We start from the raw sequence: 21,996 nt of genomic DNA, 5'->3' as shown, positions 1-21,996 counted from the left end.
CGCTAATCTATTCTGTCATTTTTGACGTGCACTTCGTCATCGACTCTCCGAATCAGCTGATCGACTGACAGCGAGTGACGCACTTCTCATGCATGTCCTTGGCTTGCCATTCACGTGACCGCTGTGCCACAAACGAGATCTCGCGGTGGTCGTAGATCTACGACTGCATGCAAGTCCCCAAGACCAAGTCGTTCAGGCTTCACTGTCAGTGCATGCAGTTGGACAGTCCTTCTTCTCCGGAGTCCGGAGCTTCTTCACTTCAGCTGTTTTTTTTTGCTAACGTTGGCAACTACTCCTACAATGACTATGTAGCTATGTACATGTATGTATACGATATCAGGTCCCAGTCTCGAGATCTCTGGTCTGTAGTTACTGTGTGGCAAGAGGCAGTATAGTACTACCAGTAGGCAGTAGGTGGTGGACTGTGGACAGACTGTCAGCTAAATATTTCGCAATAATGTCAATTCGATGATGTCATCGAGCTAATATCGCTTGACAGACGACATGTGATAGTCACCGCTCGTACAGGCACAGACTTAGTGAACAGAATCAACACTCCGGGACCTCAGACAAGGTGGAAGAATATTCATTATTCATGCATGCTCTAAGCACTAGGGCAGGTACAATGTACTTGACTGTATAATACATGTATACTCATTACATCCACTGATCAAGGTTTTACTGACAGAAATTGAAATACTTCTACTTGCCAGAATCATGTCGATCACTCAGCAGACCCATGTCAGACCCATGCGCGTCATAGGCAAGAGCATACCCGTATACGAACTAACTGTAATCATTGGTCTGCTTGAATCACTTCATCAATGCTCCGGCTGAGTCATATTACTTACATTAGCCAATCGTATTTCCAAAGTATGGTATGGTATTTTTATTTTTATTCACCAATCACGTTACATGTATGTAGGCTGTCATGCACAGAAGTCTAAAAGGCATCACTACACGAATGTCAGTGGAAGAGCTTATCGTGTGAACCCAAAATATGTACATGTACATGTATCACAGTCCTCACAGAGTCCAAGTCTCCAAGACAAGACTCAACATCCATGATCCTACATGTACATGACTGTACAGGTACATGTACATGACTGTAGAAAACATTAATGATGATTAATGTGTAAAACTAGTTACTAGTAGTTGGAAGCGTTTCCGACTTCCTATGTACTGTACATGTAGTTCTTGCCTCTACGGTATTCTACGCCGTCCACACCGCAGTCTAAAACAACACAGCAACACTGTATAAACCAAGACTAATGATGAATATTCAGCAGTTTGAGGGAAAGTTGCAGACGAGAAAATGTTGATACGCGAATAAATAGATAAACAAATGGTGCTCACACCTCAGGAAAGCGTGACGTACAGCAAGAGAAAGTCGGGAAATACAAAATCATGGTTTGGATTCACCATACATGTAGATTTTAGCTGGGTGCAGTACGAGGATTTGCTAAGTCCAGATAAAATGATAAATAGGTGCTTGAAAATGCATTCTGTCTGCTCTGTCATTGTGCTGATAGGGTTCGAGGGCGTCGAAGAGAAATAACATCATTCAACATCAGTGCAGTTAGATTGATCCACAGAAACGAAAACTCTTCCATTCACCGGCTCCTTGGCAACTATGAACACTCTGACGTCATACAAGCCCTTGCTGGGAATCATGAAGTGTGTGCCAATGTCAGCATTCACAGTGAGCAGTTGGAAAGAGTATTGAACGTGGCAGTTCTGAACGGGAACGGGGAAGAGCAGTTTACCCGTGAAGTCCACCGAGAACTCATTGCCCGGCTCCGTTGACGTGTGTGTCGCCTGGGCATAGGTGCCTATCGCCAGGGATTGGTTGTCGAAGTGATTGTCCCGCACGATGACGTCGTGGACGGCCATCTTGGTCGTGGCCTCGAGCCCGAGCGTGCGCAGCCGCGGGCAGCCCAGGTGGCAGTGGAAGGTGTTGTGACGGATGATGACGTCGTGCATCCATCCCAGCTCCTTTGTGTTGTTCAGTTGTAGCGTGAGTCCACCGTACGGGCCATAAAACCAGCTATCGGTGATGTGAACATTAGCAGGCTGCGTGAGCAGCACACCAGACCCATCCATGTACGAACCCCAGATGCGCGTTTCCGGGCCGGCGATGAACGAATAGCTGTCCGAGATGGAGAAGTTGGCACAGTTTGGCCACAGGTGGATGCCACTGAAGATGTTCTGGCCGCGAGTGATGATGCCCTGCTTGCAGCATTTCACAATAATGTTCCAGAATTGATTATCCGGTGAGCCAACAAGAATAGCTGTGCCAGTGAAGGGGTACTGTAGCTCCCGTTGATCCTCGCTGAACGCATACTCTTCGAAGTTGCACTCGTCCACCAGTAGCTCATGCCCGTCGCCAATGTTCAAACCCACCGACGAGAAATGCGAGAAAAATACGTTGTGTATGAATGTTTGCTCATGCGTGTGCATGTCAATGCAACCACCGCGATGTCGCGCATCCAAATTCAAACTCTCCAGGTACACCGTGGTGAAGTCACCTTGAAGCAGATAGCCCTCGCTATGATTCCAGCCTGCCATCAGGCCCCCGTCACGAAACGTCAGCCGACCAGCCACGACATGATTCCAGGGTAGGCTGAAGTTCAGGGGCTTCGAAATAAGATAAGAACCTCCTTCTAGAGAGACGGCAACGTTTCCACCTACTGCTGGTTCGTTCCAGAGTTGCTTCTGGGCATCCTCGATTGCGTTTTGAATGGATTTCGCTGAATCCTTTATGCCCGCTGGGTCTGCACCATAGTCCAACACGCTAAAGGTTCCTTTTGATGCTGCGGCCGTTGCAGAAGATGTGGCGGAAGACCAGCGCATGCGACCAAACGGAGAAGGCTTGCTATAGCGAGTGGCTTGAAATTCCCGGAACGACTTTTCACGGTATGAATCGGCTCTTGGTAAGCCCCGTACATTTCCTATCACGGTACCACAGAGCGCTACAGACACTGCCAAAATAGAAAGCAATGCCCAAGCCATGACGGTGCTTCTGAAAGGGCTCGAAATTCCCACGATTGAAAGCTAACAAAAGGGGAAACGACTAATAATTCATTGGCGAGACAGCACTTGATGAAAAACGGTTACTGGTGCCAGATTTACCAAATCCGTAATTGAATCATCTGTATGTGTTCAGTATTGCTATTGGATCTGTGGAGTGTATTGAAGCGACGAAGGTTGCCATCACGTGAGCGCTGTGTGATGCGGACTAGCCCCCAAACAAGGCGGAGAATGAATCAAGACACATTTTGCGATTGAATTTCTTCACTGACACCATTATAATAATTTATAACTGCCGTAGCAACATTCCGAATCGGTGTGTAGATTTACAATGACGAACTGGGTTGCTGCGAAAGCGACCAGACTTTTCCTTCTCTTCCATGTCCTTGTAGCTTCCCATCCGGATCTGGGAAAGCCAAGTATAGTCTCAAATTCTGCTGCGAGTATTGATTCTAAGGCATACCGCAGGCGGCCACAATTGGTGCCTCGTCGCGGACATTATCTCTTTACTCGGTGGCCCCTTTCTCCAGAGTATCCCAACGCAGTAACGGGAGGAACGACTCCGAGTGTAGGTTCCTCGACAGGAGCAACGTATAACGTACTGGACTATGGCGCCGATCCCACGGCAAAGCGCGATTCGCACCAAGCAATCCAGCACGCCATCAATGATGCGCAGCAGCAACTCTGGAACGAGACGTCCGTGGCCGGCAACGTGGAAGTCTCTCTCGCTGGTGGCACCTATCTCATTTCAAGCTCCCTGTGGTTCCAACGCGCTCCGCGTGGGTTCACCGCGGGTCGGTTGTCGTTCAGAGACGGCGCACTCGTGGCAGGGTGGACGGACACCGAACAGCAGAAGTACCTCATGCAGGGAAACTTCTACAGCGTGGACATTGCCAATTTGAATCTGGACGCCCAGCATCGTGGTGGCTGTGTGCACATGTTTAGTCACCTACAGGTGACGGTGACGAACGTGTTCTTCAGCCATTTCTCAACGGTGGGCCTTAGGACAGGGACAGGACATGAGCTTCTCATGGACACGTGCAATTTCGAAGAATACCCTTTTCGCGATGACAAGTATGGACTGAATCACACGCTAACAGGGACGGCGTTGCAGGTGGGTTCGGGTGACAACGAATTCTGGAACACGGTCATCAAGTGCTGCAAGCTGGGCATCTCCACGGAGGGGCTGAACACATTCGCCGCCCTGCACCTGTGGCCGGACTGTGCCAACTTCACGCTGCCTTCTTTCTCCATGGTCGTGGGACGCTCAACAAGAATCTGGGGCTCGTACATGGATGGATCGGGCGTTCTGGTTACCAACCCGTATCAGGTCCATATAACGGACACTTGGTTCAAGGGACCCCAGGGTGGGGTGACCGTACAGGTCAACGGCTCACGATCGGATCCGACGGCCGACTCCACCGTCGAGGACGTCCGCATCTGGGGCAACACGTTCCACTGCACCACGGAAGGTTGCCCACGCTTGCAAACACAGGCGTACCAACCCGGCATGAATCTAACCCTGCAGGATGTTCAAATCCGTGACAACTACTTCGACAACAACACCCAGATTACTGGAACGTTTTGCGAGCAGTCCTTGATAGGGAATTTCACTGTATTTGTGCTGGATTTCAGAGATCGTCTTCTCTTCCCAGTACCAATCTGTACATGTATGGTGCAATATTCATTTCAACTGCTGGATGATCCTGCCCATGCTGGCACGATCCATCATCACATACTGCCCAGTCAGGGTTGGTCAGATTTGCGAGTAGCGGTGAGAACGCAGCCGGGCGCTCCGGTGTACGGTCGAGTGACCGCATCCGTGGACCAGTCTTCGTGCATCGTATAGACATGTAGATATTCGTGATCTCTCTGTACAAGTTTATACCTCACGTTGGTGAGATGAAGTAACAAAACTGGATATAATTTTGGTGTTTTCACATATATTTGAAGTAGAAATAACTTGCGCGGGGACAGGAAACTCACACATCATCAAGTTTAGTTATGAAATAATTGGTAATAAACACATGTGGTGAAGGCATGTACTTTGGGTATTCCAATATCCTAGATCACTGCTGCTTAGCTGGGGATTATGAGATCTCGGACATAACGATCATACAATAGAAAAAAAGGACCAAGGAACTGCAAGTTACGCTATACTGTCCACTAACACCACCAGTTATTTCTCTTTTGTATAAATTAAACCTTGGCTCTCCATCTGAGTCCATAACGATCATAATTAGAATATATTGGAAAATCGGCTAAAAGAATTGTTGGCATATTGATCAGACATCTCCATCATTAGGACACACCAAAGAGAACGAGGCCTTACGCTCAATGACACGAAGGCGCTATTCATCATCTTTAGAAAAGAAAAACAAAGCACATTGATCCAATCATCAACCTCAAAATCCTGCACTGTTGTTTGTACTTTCCCCTTCCATTTTTCATACATGGCTCGGAATGCTCGTTCTACAACTAACTGGCTAACAGCTCTAGCACGCCTTGGATGCGCACTCCAACAGCCTTCCAACTAATAAGAAATAGTTAAGTGGAAGGTTCTAAGTTATAGCGCTAACATAGGAGGGGAAGGTGAGCCCAACCAAGACAAACACAAGCTGAATGTCTCAGCTGTGAAGGGCGTTGGCTAGGCATTATGCGGATAATGCCGGCAGAAAAATTGGCAGAATTCGGTACTTTTTCTGGTAAGTTTCATGCATGTTTGGTATGTGGATAAAGAAATGGAGCAGAATTCGAGGAATTGCCCGCCATAAGGTTTGTATGGTTCTGCCAATTTCACTGCTTTTCGAGCAGAATCTGCCAACTTTTCGAGCATTATCCGCCAATGCCGAGCGTTGGCGGATGTACATCTATGTCGATGACGATACTTAGGATACTAACGTTTTAAGCTGTAGAACTTCAGTAACGTCGCCAGTGTTGTGCAATGATTATGTTATCGCATGAGCTGATTGTCAAGTAACGGATGGTGTTAGTGGACAATTGACAGTATTGTGTAACGTTTAGTTCCTTGGTCCTTTTCTTTGCTATAAATTGCAATGTAAGTTTTGTAAGTGCTTGCATACTTCATTGCAGCCATTTTTAGGGACCCTTGGAGTGTACAATGTAAGCGCTATGAACTGAGAGGCCTTGCATCATCTACCTGGTGACTGCATTTCAATTTCTAACTACCAATCCTTGTAGTTGTCTTGTTGTAGTTGCCAGTTTTCTATGATAAGAGCTTGAGGTGAATCCACTGGCAACTACATGATTGTACAATGAGACACAACGCGAGCAAGTATCAATCAACTGCTAACTTACTACTACTAGTAATAGTACTATGCCCTGACAGGTAGTGTCATGGCAGGCACTGACTGTTCAGGTAGAGAGGAGTGGAACATTCCCTCAGCTCAGCTGTCCATGATCCTGGCCAGAAATGAAGGACTTAGCCGCTTAGGTGCATACTGCTGTGCTTGCACAACATAAAAATTCAAAAGCTGGATCATCATGCCGAGTACAGCGGCGCCATCGCGGCCGCGAGGGCTGACGAAAAGTATGGCATACAATTTTATGTAGGTAGTTCGCGGTGGATCTATATCTACGCCGCGTCCGTCGTTCGCGTAGAACTACGTACACGTAACGTTAGTAGTCTCGTGAAGAAGATAGTGTGCTGCGTAGGTACATCCGCGGGATCGGGAGGCTTGATCGGGACGTGCCGAGTGCGGGTGGTCCCCCACCGAGGTAACCTGGTTGGACGTCTACTAGTACTCAGTCCAGCCTGGGTCACTCAATCTACACCACCCATCTCTGCTGATACCAGCTGCATGGAGCTGAGCATGAGGGGTTCGAATCTTTCTGCGGCTCCAACGCCAACGGCTGACCTGTCGCGAGTTCACATTATTATTTTCTCACCTCGCTAGCATTCCTTCTCCCCTGCTTCTTGAACTAACTTAGTGTTGCAAGCGACGAACTGGCGAGGTTTAGTTGCTACGGGAGGGTTGGCATTTCTCACGCCGCCAAACGTTCTCGAACCGATTGAATAGACAACGAACTCAAACTCTTCGCCCTGGCGTGAACCAGACGTGTACCAATTCGGAGTTTCAAAGCCGATGGATAACCAGTAGATCTATTGGCCGAAGAGTCAATGCGCTCCAGAGAGTAAGCCATCAACAACATCTTCATCCCCGTGTGCGGCCGGCGATCCCAGCTGTGCGAATGTAGCTCCGAGCTGGATATAGACACTGCTAATAAGGAAGAGGAGAAGCGCGGACGGAAAGGATGGCCACTCGCCCTTCAAGGTAAGCTGCAGAAGAGGAATATGTCAGATTCTTTCAGTGTTCGGCATGGCAAGTCCGTAAACAATTATTTCCTAGAAACACAAGTCCCATACATACTGAATATCTGACTCGACCGCGCAGCTGCTGCGATTCGCTAGAACGTAGAAGACCTGATCGCTTTGTTGGTTGCGAGCGGGGGTTGTGGCCGGGTAGGGTAGTGACAACACTAGACCATACAGCGACTGCGTAGCAAGGTTCCATGCACAATGTTCCTGAAGGCATTGAATAGTGATCTCCACGTACCGGTAGTTTCTTCATTTCTCGAGAACAGTTTTCGAAGAGATGACGGTTCAACGGGGGCACACACTTCGCCTGTGCACTGCGCCGTTGGTGATACAGTCGTTCACTCACAAGTCAGCTACTTGTGGAGCGACCCTTGGCTGCAACACCAATGACATTTTTACCACTACCAGTGCCTACCAGGCAGATCCAGCGCTGTAGGTCGGCTGTGGTGCAGTGCCAGTGGAGCGTCGATGAGAAACTCGCGAAACTGATAGTGCTGGAACTGGGTTCCCTAGCGCATGTGTGTAGTGTTGGTAACATAGTCCACATTGCAGTCATGCCAATGACTTATGCACCTGTACGTTGATAGCTTTACACAGAGTAGCCAGCCCATTGCTAGATCTAGATGAAGGTACTCTCCAGCACACAGCATCAGATCCTTCAAACAATTATGATGGTACAGGCAAGACGATGTGATGTTTTCTTTCAGGTCGTGTTTGAAACAGGTTTCGCCCTGGTGTTCTACCAGCATTCCCCTACATTCAACTTGCGTCTGTGAATACCAGTACAAATCCACCACAGTATGACTGGGGTGCTAGGAACACACTGTCTACGAGGTTTGCTATGATAGCGTATGGGTTCTCATCTCATTCCCCGCTCGAGTTTGTGAAGCTGTTTTGCAGTAATGTGCACCGTGATGAACCCATCAGAGTGTGCATGAAGAGAGAGAGAGAGAGAGAGAGAGAGAGAGAGAGAGAGAGAGAGAGAGATGGAAAGAACACGTTGTGTATGTGTGAAGTGCTCACCATCCTGGGGGGGGGTTGTGCGTGATGAAGGAGTTTGCCGAGGTGTTAAGTTGTATGTCAATTAGAGTGGGAAGGCGTCGATAAGCACACAATTACTTCATGGTGGTGTACCCCGGGGCACAGGTAAAAATCAGCCTGACTGACTTTCTGCAAGCCATGAAGTATGTATGAATAACTCTCAGATTCAACGGGATGGGCATGCTATCAAACTGTCTATCTGTCACCGAATTCAACCCCACCTACACAAACACTTGATCAGAATATTGCTTGACAAGATTTCCTACATAATTCCATGCACAGCAAAATGGCAGTGCACCATTCCTCACATGGACCTAGTCGCTGTAAATTATGCTGGGTCCTCAAGCGATGTTCTCTATTATCCGATTGAAAATAGGCTACTTACATTCGTGTGTGTAATAGTAATACTGAGGATCGCTGCATGACTTGCCATGCAAGCAAGTATTCTGGGTTTTGCCTTAGGGTCACTGCTAAATATCTTCAGGGTAAGCTCCCTTCGTAATAGCTGCAGCTCTGCAGAGTTGCATGGAAGTATTGTTTACGGGTAGCACTTAACATTGTACTACTGTAAAAGCCATTATTCTAACGAGGTGCATATAGCGATTTCCCAAAATTGACTGGTTTACGTGTACCAAAGGCAACGATTCTCACTTATTCTCAACGCTCAATAGGACAGTATATGTCTCGATTTCTGTATAACGATTTCTATTTTAACGACAGATTTCTCCTCGTTAGAGTTAGCACTTCGTTATATATAATGGCTTTTACAGTATTCCAAAGTCCTTGCACACACTGATTTGAATCCGTATTGCGTTCTGGCATGTGACTGTGTGTACTGCATCACAGCGGAGCACGCAGGAAGTCAGCGCCGAACCCGGAGCAGAATGCCTTCGTTCAGAACAGCATCCGCTTCATGCAGGCCGCCTCGCTGTTCCAGCGGCGTCGCGATAGCAGTGCTTGGCAGCCGATCACCAAGGGTTATGTCAAGCTGCAGGTAACCCAGGTGACTACGTCGACACCGACCACCAGATCAGTCAGGTTCACCATGACCGCCTTGGAAGGATCCAATATGGTACGTGGCCTATACGAGAATTGTGTGTAGAGACTGAATGCAGAGCTGCATTTGTTTGCCCAACAGTATTTGCGGTTGTGATTTGTTTCCCCTGCCCTGGTGCTAACAAGTAGAGTCCCCCCAGTTCTCTGCCGTCCTTCTCATTCAATTTTGCCAGTGTTGAACCGTCTCTTCCTGACAAGTGATGCTGAACGTGCAATCTATTTTGTGTTTCTGTTTCCCCTAGCTAACTGCATTTCAGTGCAAATGCTCACTTGATCAAATTTCATAGATAGCTCAAATGCCTTGCTTAGATGACAGATAGCAGCATACAGGGGCATCGGGAGGTATTTTAATGTGGTATGGTCAGCCATCTCAAGTACAATTTACTCGTGGGAGAGGGTGACGAAGCCGAACGTTTTGGAAATTAGAACCCAGATCAGTGGATTATAATTGTTGGTTCACGGGGTGATTGGTTCAAAAAGTGGTACGGTCAATACGGTAGTGACCGTACCGTGTCCGACGCCCCTGGCATAGACATCTGAATTGCTGCACCCCTTTTCCGTTGTGACCCATTGCACAGGTGCTGAACGTCGGCCTCAGTCCGGCAATGCGTGTCAAGCGCACCACCACGTTCATACAGATCATACTGTCCAGCAGCGATAGTAACATGTATGGAGTCAGATTCACGGCTCAGGAGCATGCCGTGCAGGTAAGAAATAGAGGCAGATATTGGACACGAATGACTTGAACTATCTGACGCATGTTTCAAACGAGCACAAAACGACTGCATAGTTGCAGCATGGGTTCTGATTTGAGAGACTTCTGCAACTGAAGAACTCGTATTTCTGAGGACAAGTATGTTGAGTCTTTGGCAACTGTGACTGCAATTTAGTCTTGCATAGTATTCGGCACACGGATATCCCAGTGTATTTAGTAATAGCACTGGCATGTGTCTCTGGTGCGCAGGATCTATCTGCATGCTTTCCTCCTTTATTCAGGGGTTAATTCTAGTTGAGACTTCTAAGTAACCGAACAGAGAATTCAACCGTGTGTTCTGTGTCTCTGCATGTACATCCATGTCTATGCTGACTCTCTAGCTGGAAACGTGCCTTGCAGCCATCGCACCAGCCAAGCCAAGTCCTCCTCCACCAGGCAGTGCAGACGGGCGAAGAGTCTCACGCACGTCTGGTGTAAGTAATTCCAGCATACTCTAGTTTGATATTGCTGAAACAAAAGCAGTACGTATACTGATGTTTGAGGTAGTAAAATGTCGATGTTTTGAAATATTTCAACTGTTCGTCCTTCTGTTTCCAGCATCATGTCAACCATAGATGCAGGGGTTGAGTTGAGTTGGAACTAACGTGGCTGCCTTGCATAATTATGTGCTAGATGTGAAACAGTTCTACACAGGGGATTGCTATACTTCACAGGGCGTGTGTAGTGATATTCCACATTGGACGACCTCCACAGCATTCAGCTTGGAAGAAGGCCCTGCATGCTGTCTACTCATTTCTCGTCTTTTTGTTGTGTGTATCCTTTTTCAGTCGGCCACATCAGCCGATACGATAAGTGTGGGTAGCACGGGCAGTGGAGACACAACCGACGGACCGGCATCGGACGGAACCGGCCAGGCGAGGAAGGCAAACAAGCGACCGGCTCCCGCTCCACCGCGTGCCGCGTCGGCTCACGCTCTCACGTCCTCTGCACCGGCATCCGTGATGACGCAGGCGTTGAACGCGGGCGGCAACAGCGGAGGCCGTCAGGCGGCGCCCCCAAGACCAGCCCCGTTTCAGCCGCCCGGCATCGCCACGGCTTCCAACAGCGCTCCTCCGTCGCGCAGTCCCAGCATCCAGTCACTGGACACCCAGCCAGCGCCTCCGCACTCGGCCAACACGTCGCCGACGAAGAAACCGATCAAGCGGCTTGCCCCCGCACCGCCCGGTGCAGGCACGGGTGCAGCTCGTAAAGCATCCGCGACGGCCGTTCCGTCCACCATCGATGAGAAATCCCAGCCGTCGGCCACGCCGCCGGAAATGCAGCGCATGCGCAAGGTGACGTCCGACAGCTCCATGGGCGGGGCGTCACCACGACGACGAGCCCCCGAGCGGCCTCCAGCGGCCGGGGGCATGCTCAAAGCGCAGTCCATGCAGGCCATCAATCATCTATCGGCGCCAGAGGCGTCGGCTCAGCTGGCACACGAAGCACCTGCATCTCTCCCCGATCAAGGAGATGGCTTCCTATCAAACGATGCTGATGACAAAAAGCATGGCCGACGGAAGTCCGATCCGCATGGAGATCGACCGCCAATGCCTATCCCGGCCAAACTGAAGCGACCTCGCTCTCCACCGAATCTCCCTCCACCACCACCTCCATCAGTACCTGCTGACAACGATTCTGTGTTTGATGATGCGCTGAAACCCACCGCAGTTAGCACAGTTCCTGAACGTAAGTAAACAGTGTTGTCCAGAGCAATATCATCGTAGCGAAATGTGAAGCAAACATTGTTAGTTTGCACTCAGTGTTTGAACGTACTGTTTGATTATTGCTTGGATCGATCCTGGTAGGACGCTATTTCAATGTGTCCAGGCATTGAAGGAATGACGGTCTGTTGCAAAAGCTTGACTCTGGTGCAGAAAATCTGTGATCACTGCTGTCCATGAGTGTGTTGTGTGTGTGTGTGTGTGTGTGTGTGTGTGTGTGTGTGTGTGTGTGTGTGTGTGTGTGTGTGTGTGTGTTCACGTGTGCGTGTGTGTGCATGTATGCCGAAAAATGGGGAGTGAGCCTCCTAGCCTAGACAGTTATTATTTTCATGCTGTACAGTCTATGCACAGTTGAGTCATTGTGTATACATTGCTATGCTGTGCTTGTTGTATGCACTGTGCATACATTGGTATGCTGTGCTTGGTGAAATTCTAGCCTGGTCCTTCTTCGGCGCTCCGTTCTTCGGCGCTCCGTTCTTCGGCGCTCCGTTCTTCGGCGCTCCGTTCTTCGGTCCCCGGCAGTACTGTATGTGTGTGTGTGTGTGTGTGTGTGTGTGTGTGTGTGTGTGTGTGTGTGTGTGTGTGTGTGTGTGTGTGTGTGTGTGTGTGTGTGTGTGTGTGTGTATGTACACATGTACTCTCCAGTGCCTGCGCTAGTGTCTCAGTTTGCCGGAAACCCACTAAATCCACAGTTGCTTTACACAAAAACTTCTTTGCTCACCTCCTCACGTTGTTCATACAGCTGACCAGACGGAAGCACAACTACACAGCATCGGCGAAGAGGACGAGCAAAGGAAAAGCGCCGACACATCCCCAATATACGCCGTTGTCAAGAAGAAGGATCAGAGACAAAAGGAAGCGGCGGCGGCCGGCGGTGCGTTCTCTCCTCCAATTTCTCTGCCTGCGTCAGTATCGTCAACGGATGGTGACAGTACGGGTGGTTCTCCACTTCTCCACCACGCCAGGCAGGGATCACAGCTCAGCCAGACCAGCATGGAGCATGTTCGGCAAGGCTCGTATCAGAGTGAGGAGGGTGTTGACCCGTTCGCTCTTCCACCCCCTCCAGATGATCCAGCTGTACAACCCGACATAGCAGATACACAAGGTACAATCCTGTTGAATCATGAATGTCTACTCTCTTTTAAAAATATTTAAAATCTTGTAGGAAGCATCACGCAGCTTAATAATATTGTTGCTGATTTGTAGATTTTTTCAGAATGCTGTTGACAAAGTACAAGACACGTCTTGCAGTCTTGTGGTGTTTGATTGGCAATGTTGAGCTGTCGCAGGCTAGGTAATCATACATGTTCATTGTGTGTGTGTGTGTTTTGTGTGTGTTTTGCGTGTATGTGTGTGTGTGTGTATGTGTGTATGTGTGTATGTCTGTATGTGTGCGTATGTGTGTTACCATTATTTTTTATCTTCTATGCAGGAAAGAACTCTGTGCACGGCGTGGCCTCTGCAGTGCCGGACGACTTCATCCCAAGCGAGTCCACAGTCCGTAAGTCCTACAGGTTTAGAGTCACTCAAGGCATGTCATCATGTTTGCGTTAAAATAGTAAAGGCGATGTACCGCTGAAGACATTGAAATCCGATGGCTTGACCGGGGTCGGCACCCTTAGTGCTTTAAGCGCTTACCTGCGCTGTAGTTCACATACATGCTGTAAAATGAACCAGCGATGCTCGCGGCTGCAAGGTCAGAGCCCCGTGGCCGCTTGACTTCAATGTCCGCCACAGTATGATAAGGGCTAGGTCATTTGGTAAGAGACCGCTTGTTTCACTCATCTCAAAGTATATGAGGCTGCAACCATCCCTTCTGCATCATGACGTATATGTTGTGCAAGCACATTCCTAGCGAAGACAGGCTGCTTGCTGGGTACTGCATTGCAGGACATAGTTCCTGAGGATTGTGCGAGTCTTTTTGTCCTTTTTTTGTCTTTTTTGGTCCCTTCAAAATTATTAATGGTATCGTGACATCATAAAAACAGTGTTTCTGCAATAGATTCTAACATTGCTGAATAGATACGGGTAATGTAATTCATCATGTCGCCATGGTAATAGCAGCCCAGCAGCAGCAGCAGCCTTCTGCTTACCCGTGTGTACGATCATGCGGCATTTATTATAGATCTCGACTCACTTCCTGCTCTGCTCTGTTTTGTTGTGTCGGTACGTCTTGTAGGTCTGTCAGCTGCATATAACGAAGACTGCAGCAATCTCCTGGAAGATCTTGAAACGCTCACCGACGAGCTGGAGGGCACGGCTGAGAATCGTCCCGGCCGCAGTGCTAGCTACACCGTCACGGACCTGGGCGAAGACGACATCGCCGACGACGGACTGCAAATCCTGTCGATCAAACCGCTGGAGGACGACCTTGCCGGCAGCAAATCAACGATAACACTGTCCGAAGGCAGTGTACTGGACGAGACCGATGGGCAAGTCGGAGAAACTCCTCCAGCCGATCCACCCGCAACCATTCCTGAAACTGCACAGAAGCCGAAGAAGGCACCACCCAAGACCACCTTCAAACCCAAGCGCTCACCATTATCTGCGGCAACATTTGGCCCACCGGTGACAGGCAAGACTGAGGAGAATCAAGAAAAGGCCACCGACCAGAAAAGCGCTGAGAAAGATACACAACCAGCGACTCACGTGAAGCCTGGCACCGCTGCTAAAGACTCCGAGTCGCCGTCGGGAATTCGCCGTGCCGGTCAAGAGACGGCGGGCCGATGGCGAAGCGGCTCCTTCGACGGTGCCAGTCGTTCGCGAGAGGGCAGCCCTCGCATAGTGGTCAAGCAGGTGAGCGCACTGGCGGTGGCTCCGTCGGCCGTCGGCAAAATCACGCCGAGGTTCACCGGCTCTCAGGACAGCCTCGACAGGACTGATGGCCGTGATGCTGCTGACGGCACGACTGGGCCAGACACCAACAGCAAGGACCAGGGCAGCGTTGATGACAGCATACGGCAAAGATCCCAGTCCGATGTCAGCTCGAGTCCAATGGAAAGCCGCAAGCTGAAGCCGAACCGCGCTTCCAGCAACCGCTTAGTGCTCAATATGCTGCCGTCTAAGAAGTCGTCGGAGAAGGGAGAGAAGCCCAAGACTATGTTGTTTAACCTGCCACCACCCCCTACAGGGGCATCACCAGCCACGGTGCGTAAGCAACCAAGACCCTTGTCGTCCTGCCGTCTAAGCGGCGAGTTCCTCCCACCGCCGCCGACAGACGACGAGATCGGCCTGGTGTCGGCTCAGGCTCCACTTGCCCTGGAGTTGCCATCACCTCCCCGTAACCTTGCGCCGTCAGTTAAACCAGAGGAGACTCTTCCACCGCCACCAGTGGAGCTGGATGCTCCGTCTACCATCGCAAAACCAGCCGATCTAGCGCTACCGCCGCCAGACAGTGGCGCTACGTCCGCCGTAGCATCGGCTGACAGTAAGCCAACGGCGGGCACGCCTGGCAAGAAGAAGCCTCCGCCGACCGTGAGCAAGCCACGGCGGACGCCGGCTTCGACGCCGCAGAGCGACGGACCGTCGTCGGAGCTGGCGGCGAAGCTGCAGCGGCGCATGAAAGCAGCAGAGCAACCCAGTGGTGCGGCGCAGGCACCGGGTGGCGGTCCGAATGCTCCACCGAGCAGCAGCAACAGCAGACCAACCGTGCCGATTGTACGCGTCCCGGACATAGCTCTGCTGCAGGACGAGGAGGATACGTCCGCGTCCATGGACGAACCCGACGAGTCGCTCGACGAAGCGGTGACGCCTGTTCGACCAATCCCCATCGACATCATTCTACCGCAAGTGAATAATGATGTCATCACACGGGATGATGATATCACTACTCCAGTGAATGATGCGATTATTTCTCAGTCTGAGCCTGTGATTACGTTGAGTGAGTCTCCGGAGGAGACTAGCACAGGACCCGATGACGTTCTGCCACCACCGCCTGCAGATGAGCAGCCGGCTTTGAAACACCAGACAGAGGACATTGTGAACGTGGAACAGCCAGCAAAGAATGCCACGAATCCCAGTGAAGAGATGATTAGCGAGAAAATCATCAACACGAACATGCCTCCTCCACCGGAATCTCCTGCTGATGAAGAACATGTATCGACTGCAACGCTGCAGGAAGCCGTGTCGAAGGACACTGTGCCGGAAGTTTCTCCTCCTCAACCGGCACCCTGCCCTGATCAACAGTCCACTGAAAAGGAACCATCATCCATCACAGAAGCAGACAGCGTCAAAGGAGTTCCAGAATCCAAGTCAACTGAGCCAGCAGTGGAAGACTCGGAATGCCTCACAGAACCAAGCAGCGTCAAAGAAGTTGCTGGATCAAAGACACCTGAGCCAGCAATGAACGACTCTGACTCCCTCACAGTAGCAGCAGCCGCACCAGCACAGCCTGAAACACCACAGCAAACAGTGCGCTTTGCAGACGACACCAAGGACACGGAGAGCACGTGGACACACGCTCCGTCGGTGAACGACGACGATTATTTCTTGTCGCCGTCGGTGCCGAATCTTGACGCGGACGCCATGTGTATGTCCGATTCGGTGGCAGCGCTGGACCTTCCGGATATACCCGACGATCTGCCAATGGTGGATGACGATGATGCTGATTTTGACGAGTTTCCGCTCGACGACTGCGAGATTATCCAGTCTGGGCTTGAGCCATCTGTGACGACAACTAGTGTGTTGCCGACAGAGCCTGACAAATCACCTAAGGATACTGTTAACACTGTACAGCCTGACAACACGGCAACAACTGATGGTGGTCAAGTCACCACCGAGCTAACTGTTACCAGTCCGGCTGAGGATGGTCTACCTGCTCCTCCACCATCTGATCCCCGTCATCCGCCATCATCTGATCCGCCTACTCCTACATCAACCGATGTATCGGACAGTCTACCAACTGATCTACCTGCTCCTCCAACATCTCATCTACCTGAAACTCTGCCGTCTGATCTACCTGCTCCTACACAATCTGACCTATCCGGTCCTCCGTTGTCTGATCTACCTGCTGCTCTTCCATCTGATCAGCCTGAGACTCTACCGTCTGATCTACCTGGTCCTCCATCGTCTGATCTATCTGCTCCTACAGCATCCGACCAACCTGGTCTTACACAATCTGATCTACATAGTGAAACTCTACCATCTGACCTACCTGGTCCTCCATCGTCTGATCTATCTGCTGTTCTTCCATCTGATGGTTCGGAAATTCCCGCAGAAGTGGCTGACGCTCCAGGGGGAGAAATATTGCCAGTAGGAGAACAAGCGAAAGATACCGAACCAACTCCGTCACCTGCTGTTGTTGGTCCAACTATTGACCTGCCAGAAGCCACCGATGGCGCAGAGGGCAAGGACAAAGCGGTTACAACGACTGGCGAGATTGGAACTAGTTTGAGCTCTGTTGCACACGAGGCAGAGCAACCTGGCTCAGCTGAGCCATCACAGGAGGACGCGGGGAAGGCTGCAACACCGACACAGGATCCAGTGATCTCTCCCACAGAGCTGGCAACAGACAAGGCCGATGAAAAGCCATCAGCGTGCGAAACAGAGGCTTCAACCACTGTTACCGATGAGAAGAGCAGCCAAGAAACCTGCTCGGAATCAGTCAAGGCTGAAGACCACGCACATACATCAGCTGAAGACCACGCACAGATATCAGCTGAAGATGGCAAAGAAGACACAAGGCAGACCATTGAAACAGCCATGTCGAGTCAGGACGGTTCTTCGCCGACAACAGCCGAAGCTAGGACAAGTGAAGACACCGCAGCAATTGACGGCAGACAGGACCAAGAACCAGAGCTGGAATCGGTACCCACTCTCACTACTACTAGCGATCACCAACCAGACAGTGCTTCTGTCACCAACACTGTACCGGAAGTCTCTAGCCCCAGTGAGACTGTCAGCGATACTGCTCAGACCACTGAGGAGGCACCCATCACGACAGATGACTCTTCAAAGTCACCAGATGACAACGAGGAAAAAGATTCACAAGTTAATAGCGAGCCAGTACCGACAGTGGACGCTGTCAGCACGGAGGAAAAGTTTGAACCAAGTGCGGACTCAGCACCAGCTGTCACGGCGGAGCCTTCCGAAAGCCCGCAAGAATCCAGTGATGCGGTGGTGGCTCAAGCTGAATCGTCAATAGTCGAAACCAGTCCCAGCGCAGAGGAGAGTCAGCCTGAAAGCGGCACAAAGGAGGCCAGTGCAGTACTGCAAGAGCATTGCGAACAGCAGGTCAGTGAGCCAAGCTCTCAGCAAGAACCGACAACGAAGCAGGATGAGCAACCCTCCGGATCCACGGCCGAAGACGACACACCTAGTCAGAGCGCTTCAGACACCACAGCACAGCCACCGGACACAGCCATTGCTGAAACTGCCAAAGAAGCAATAGCCGTCAACGAGGCTGATACAGATGTAGCGACAACAGCTGAGTCCAAATCCAAATCTGACGAGAAAGAAGAAAAGCCGAGTAATGATGCTGACTCGGCTGAAGCACCTCCATGCGAAGCTCCCAGCAAGGAGGAAGGTGAAAGTGGCTCTCCAGAAGCTCAAGTGTGTGCGACCGACAGCAAGGATATTCAACAAGATTCAGTGCAGGAAAACCAAGAAAGGTCCGATCTACCAGCCGCCGAAATCGACACCTCATTGAGCAGTTCTGCACCAAAGGATGAGTTGGAAGAGAAGGCGGAAGCGAACACAGAAATCTCCGAATCCTCCGAAGAGACACCGACAGCAACAGTAGAGACTGAGGTAGAGCCTGCACATGACAGTGAGGCGAGAGAGGAGAAAGAACCTCCTGTAGAGGAAGCAGTGACCGGAGCGGCATCGACAGCAGGTGACACCAGCTGCAATGACAGTGGAGAAGACAAGGAAACAAAGGATGCAACAGATGCAACTGCAGGAGATGCAGTAGCAGATACGCCGAATGAGAATGTAGTGGTTGCCCCGGAAAAGCGCAATGATGAGGACAACAATAGTCAGAGTGCTTCCAAACCTGCGGAGACTGCTACAGAGAATGGAGCTGAGGCTACACTGGAGCAGGGCCAAACTGCGGAGGCAGGGCCCGCTGCACTGGAGCAGGGTCAAGCTGCGGAGGCAGGGCCCGCTACCGCGGTGGCGAGTATAGGCGAAAAGAAGATACCACCTCCGATCGACACTGCCGTCACCTCGCTTGCTAGTCCGGCTTTAGTCGACGCATCCGCCGGCCCTCCCTCCTCACCTGGGCCACCACCGCTACCAACGACATCACCACCCGCTGTCCCAGACTCACCACCTCCTAGCAATGAAGATAAACCGAAAAGGAAGGTTTCTTTTGCAGAGCTTTCTGATAGCAATGAGGCGTCGGATTCGTCTGCTTGCACGTCGCCTACGCCTCCACCGCCACCCCCAGCGGTGCAGCAAAAAGCCAAGCCGAAGCCGCCTGTGAAGACCAAGAAGGCAATCAGAGAGGGGCTGCTGAAGCGCGACAGCAAGACGGCAGATCCATACGATGACCTGGACGAGGTCCTGGACGATATTCGCAGGGACAACAAAACAAGACTGAGAAAGGTGGGTTCTCCCTGCAATGAAAGTATTCTGCACTGCTTCCCAATTTAATAGGTTGAATCTGGGAGGGTGTGTGTGTGTGTGTGTGTTTGTGTGTGTGTGCCCGTGCGTGTGTGCCATGGATTGTGCAAGCATAATCATTTTTATAAAACCAACTGAACATGTTTTTGTTAAATATCGGAATACACCACATTGATTTGTTCATTCAGTGGAAGGATATTCTAGTTCATTCTTTCCAGTCACTGGCACTGCAAGTCTGACTAAAGAATTAGTGTGTTTACAATCTCAACAAACCAAGGACACGAGGCAGCTAGCCACAGTTTCACTGGCTGGGTTAACAGCTTCCAATCCCAACAACATTATTTATCGCTCTTTTTTATTGACCTGCACTGGACCTCGACCCATTTACCCGGCCTGTAATTCCCGTACTGACCTCTTTCTCTCGGTCAATATCCTACATGACTGATTGTACTGTTCTGCCCAGGTGTCCACTGAGAAACCCGAGGCAAAGGCTAAGCGGCGCGAGGAGGAGTTGGTGGATGGTACGGACATGACCTCCGCACTGTTCAAGTCGCTGAAGAGCAGGCGATTCCGCATCAGCGACACGCTGCGTAAGTGACACCTGTTTGAAACGAACACATGACACTGTCATACGCACAGAGAAAGTCTGAGGTGTTTAATAAGCTCATTGCCGCTCCGAGTTGCAATTTCAAATTTGGACTTCACGGAGAATTTCCATTTTTTCTTTCTTATCTGGCTTAGGAGCTGCATCTGCGCCTTGATCCAAGAGGGTGGTGGCGTTCCTGCGGATGCGGAAAACTGGGCCTTTGGCCGAGTCTCACGCGAACCGTGAATTTTTTTTATTTTATTTTTTTATCTGGCTAGCAAGTGTTGAGTTTCGAAGAGAAAAGAGCAGTACGAGGCATGTAGCCTCTAATTTCCTAATACATTGCTCCGAGTGTTAAATTCATAAAGTCAAACGAAGTCAAATGTTTCTTCTGCAAATTGATTCGCTCTACAAAATCCTCTCCCATTCATGAGCAGATACTGTAAGAAGAAGTGTGTTGTACTGTACATGTTTGCAATGTCCCAATCTCTTTCTGGACACAACTGACATTCCCAGCTTCCACTGTACTAGTGCGGCAGATTCAAAGCGGTCGCTTGGTAGGCGTGTGGCCTAAATCTACTAAGTTGGGAACTCTCCTTGTCTATGCTCCTGTCGTTGCAGGTATAAAGCGTCTCAGTGGTGCAGCTGACGCAGATGAAGACTGGGGTGACGGCGATGGTGAATAAAGTTTCTGATCTGCACTCCGTCTTCTCAAGTATGCTGCCGTACAGGCACTAGCACACTAGAATGCCTAGTGTGACTTTGGATGAGAGGCCTTGATAGTGACATGCCGTGGACAACACACGGGATGATGATGTCTTTGAATAGAACACTGTGTAGCCTGAATGTGTGTTACAGTTATGATTATGCACTCGCTTGTTGATGTCGTATGGCAAATGCAATGCCCCCCCCCCCCCCCCCCCCCGGCTTGAGTGTACAGTGGTGAACCTGGTTTTACTGTCTTGTGTGAACGGAATTCCAGGTCTTTCGTCCACACCCAATCAATGTTTGCCCTGCATTATTCTATTCTATTGCATTCTCTTGCTTCATGGTGTTGTTGCCCACTGCATTTCTATCCTGTATCCAATCACCAAATTTCCAGACTGACTGGCTTTCTGAATTTTCATGCAAGGTATGACCCTCTACCATACGTGATCCTTCCCTTGAACTAATCGCAAAATATTTGTTGAAGCCACGCTATTTTTATAAATTTCAATTTCTGGGGGTAAAAATGCTTATATTAAATTCCGTACAGTCACAATACCTTTGGAAGTATACCGGTGACCATATTATTGGAAGTAACAGATGAGGGCTGAGGAGGATCTCAGGAGCGGGTGGAAACAAGCCCATTGTGCAATGACGTCATTTGTACTCACATAACACCCCACACAGCCACATGGGCATGGTCGTGTGTGGGATGTTGAACAGTGCATTGCTGATCCCAGCGTACTCACATAACACCCCACACAGCCACCTGGGCATGGTCGTCTGGGGGTGTTGAACAGTGCATTGCTGATCCCAGCGTACTCACATGCATTACTCATACCTTCCATATTTGGGCAATGCGCAATGCGCAATGGGCTCAAGTTATTGAGAACGCCACAGCTCCGTTGGTACTCTGGATCAGAAATGAAAAAATCTCACGGTGTGCGTGAGACTCCTCGGCTAGCCCCCCCCCATTCGTGTCCGCATCCGTACGAACGCCACCACCCTCAAGGATCAAGGCGCAGATGCAGCTCCTAAAGCGGTGGGAGGTGAGTAGATCAGACCCACCACCACGTGGTCAGAAGACCAAAAATCCCATGCATCCACTGCATCCATGCTGCCAAGCAGGATTTGAACCTGGTACCCACTGCATCAGAGACCCTGGCCAAAATCAACGGCATGCTAACGTTACGCCGTG

The 21,996-nt window shown here is 50.3% G+C and overlaps 3 protein-coding genes across 3 annotated transcripts; 2 read left to right on the top strand and 1 right to left on the bottom strand.

The window, feature by feature from the left end:
• Positions 1–1,560: 1,560 nt before the first annotated feature.
• On the bottom strand, positions 1,561–3,012 carry LOC135820122 (uncharacterized). The gene has a single exon (XM_065333430.1). The coding sequence runs from the start codon at positions 3,010–3,012 to the stop codon at positions 1,561–1,563; it is 1,452 nt and encodes a 483-aa protein (XP_065189502.1).
• Positions 3,013–3,361: 349 nt separating this feature from the next.
• LOC135820121 (uncharacterized) lies at positions 3,362–4,879 on the top strand. Its single transcript, XM_065333429.1, has one exon. It carries the CDS (start codon positions 3,362–3,364, stop codon positions 4,877–4,879), a length of 1,518 nt encoding a protein of 505 aa, XP_065189501.1.
• Positions 4,880–6,943: 2,064 nt separating this feature from the next.
• On the top strand, positions 6,944–21,391 carry LOC135819607 (mucin-17-like). Its single transcript, XM_065332842.1, has 10 exons — positions 6,944–7,325; positions 9,257–9,482; positions 10,045–10,173; positions 10,562–10,654; positions 11,009–11,909; positions 12,687–13,049; positions 13,377–13,445; positions 14,124–19,489; positions 19,971–20,097; positions 20,715–21,391. Exons 1-10 carry the CDS (start codon positions 7,306–7,308, stop codon positions 20,777–20,779), a joined length of 7,359 nt encoding a protein of 2,452 aa, XP_065188914.1. The 5' UTR covers positions 6,944–7,305; the 3' UTR covers positions 20,780–21,391.
• The last annotated feature ends 605 nt before the right edge of the window (positions 21,392–21,996 follow it).

This window comes from Sycon ciliatum, chromosome 6 (assembly GCF_964019385.1).
Source record: "Sycon ciliatum chromosome 6, ocSycCili1.1, whole genome shotgun sequence".
NCBI classification, from domain to species: Eukaryota; Metazoa; Porifera; class Calcarea; order Leucosolenida; family Sycettidae; genus Sycon; species Sycon ciliatum.
Note: the sequence above shows the minus strand (reverse complement) of the source record. Positions and strands in the feature narration are given on the sequence as shown.

Excerpts from the sequence above, each read along its gene's own strand:
- LOC135820122 (XM_065333430.1), bottom strand. The coding sequence starts at position 3,012 with ATGGCTTGGGCATTGCTTTCTATTTTGGCAGTGTCTGTAGCGCTCTGT.
- LOC135820121 (XM_065333429.1), top strand. The coding sequence starts at position 3,362 with ATGACGAACTGGGTTGCTGCGAAAGCGACCAGACTTTTCCTTCTCTTC.
- LOC135819607 (XM_065332842.1), top strand. The coding sequence starts at position 7,306 with ATGGCCACTCGCCCTTCAAG. Across the intron at positions 10,174-10,561 it reads CTCAGGAGCATGCCGTGCAG|CTGGAAACGTGCCTTGCAGC; the intron begins GTAAGAAATAGA and ends CTGACTCTCTAG. Across the intron at positions 13,446-14,123 it reads CCCAAGCGAGTCCACAGTCC|GTCTGTCAGCTGCATATAAC; the intron begins GTAAGTCCTACA and ends TACGTCTTGTAG.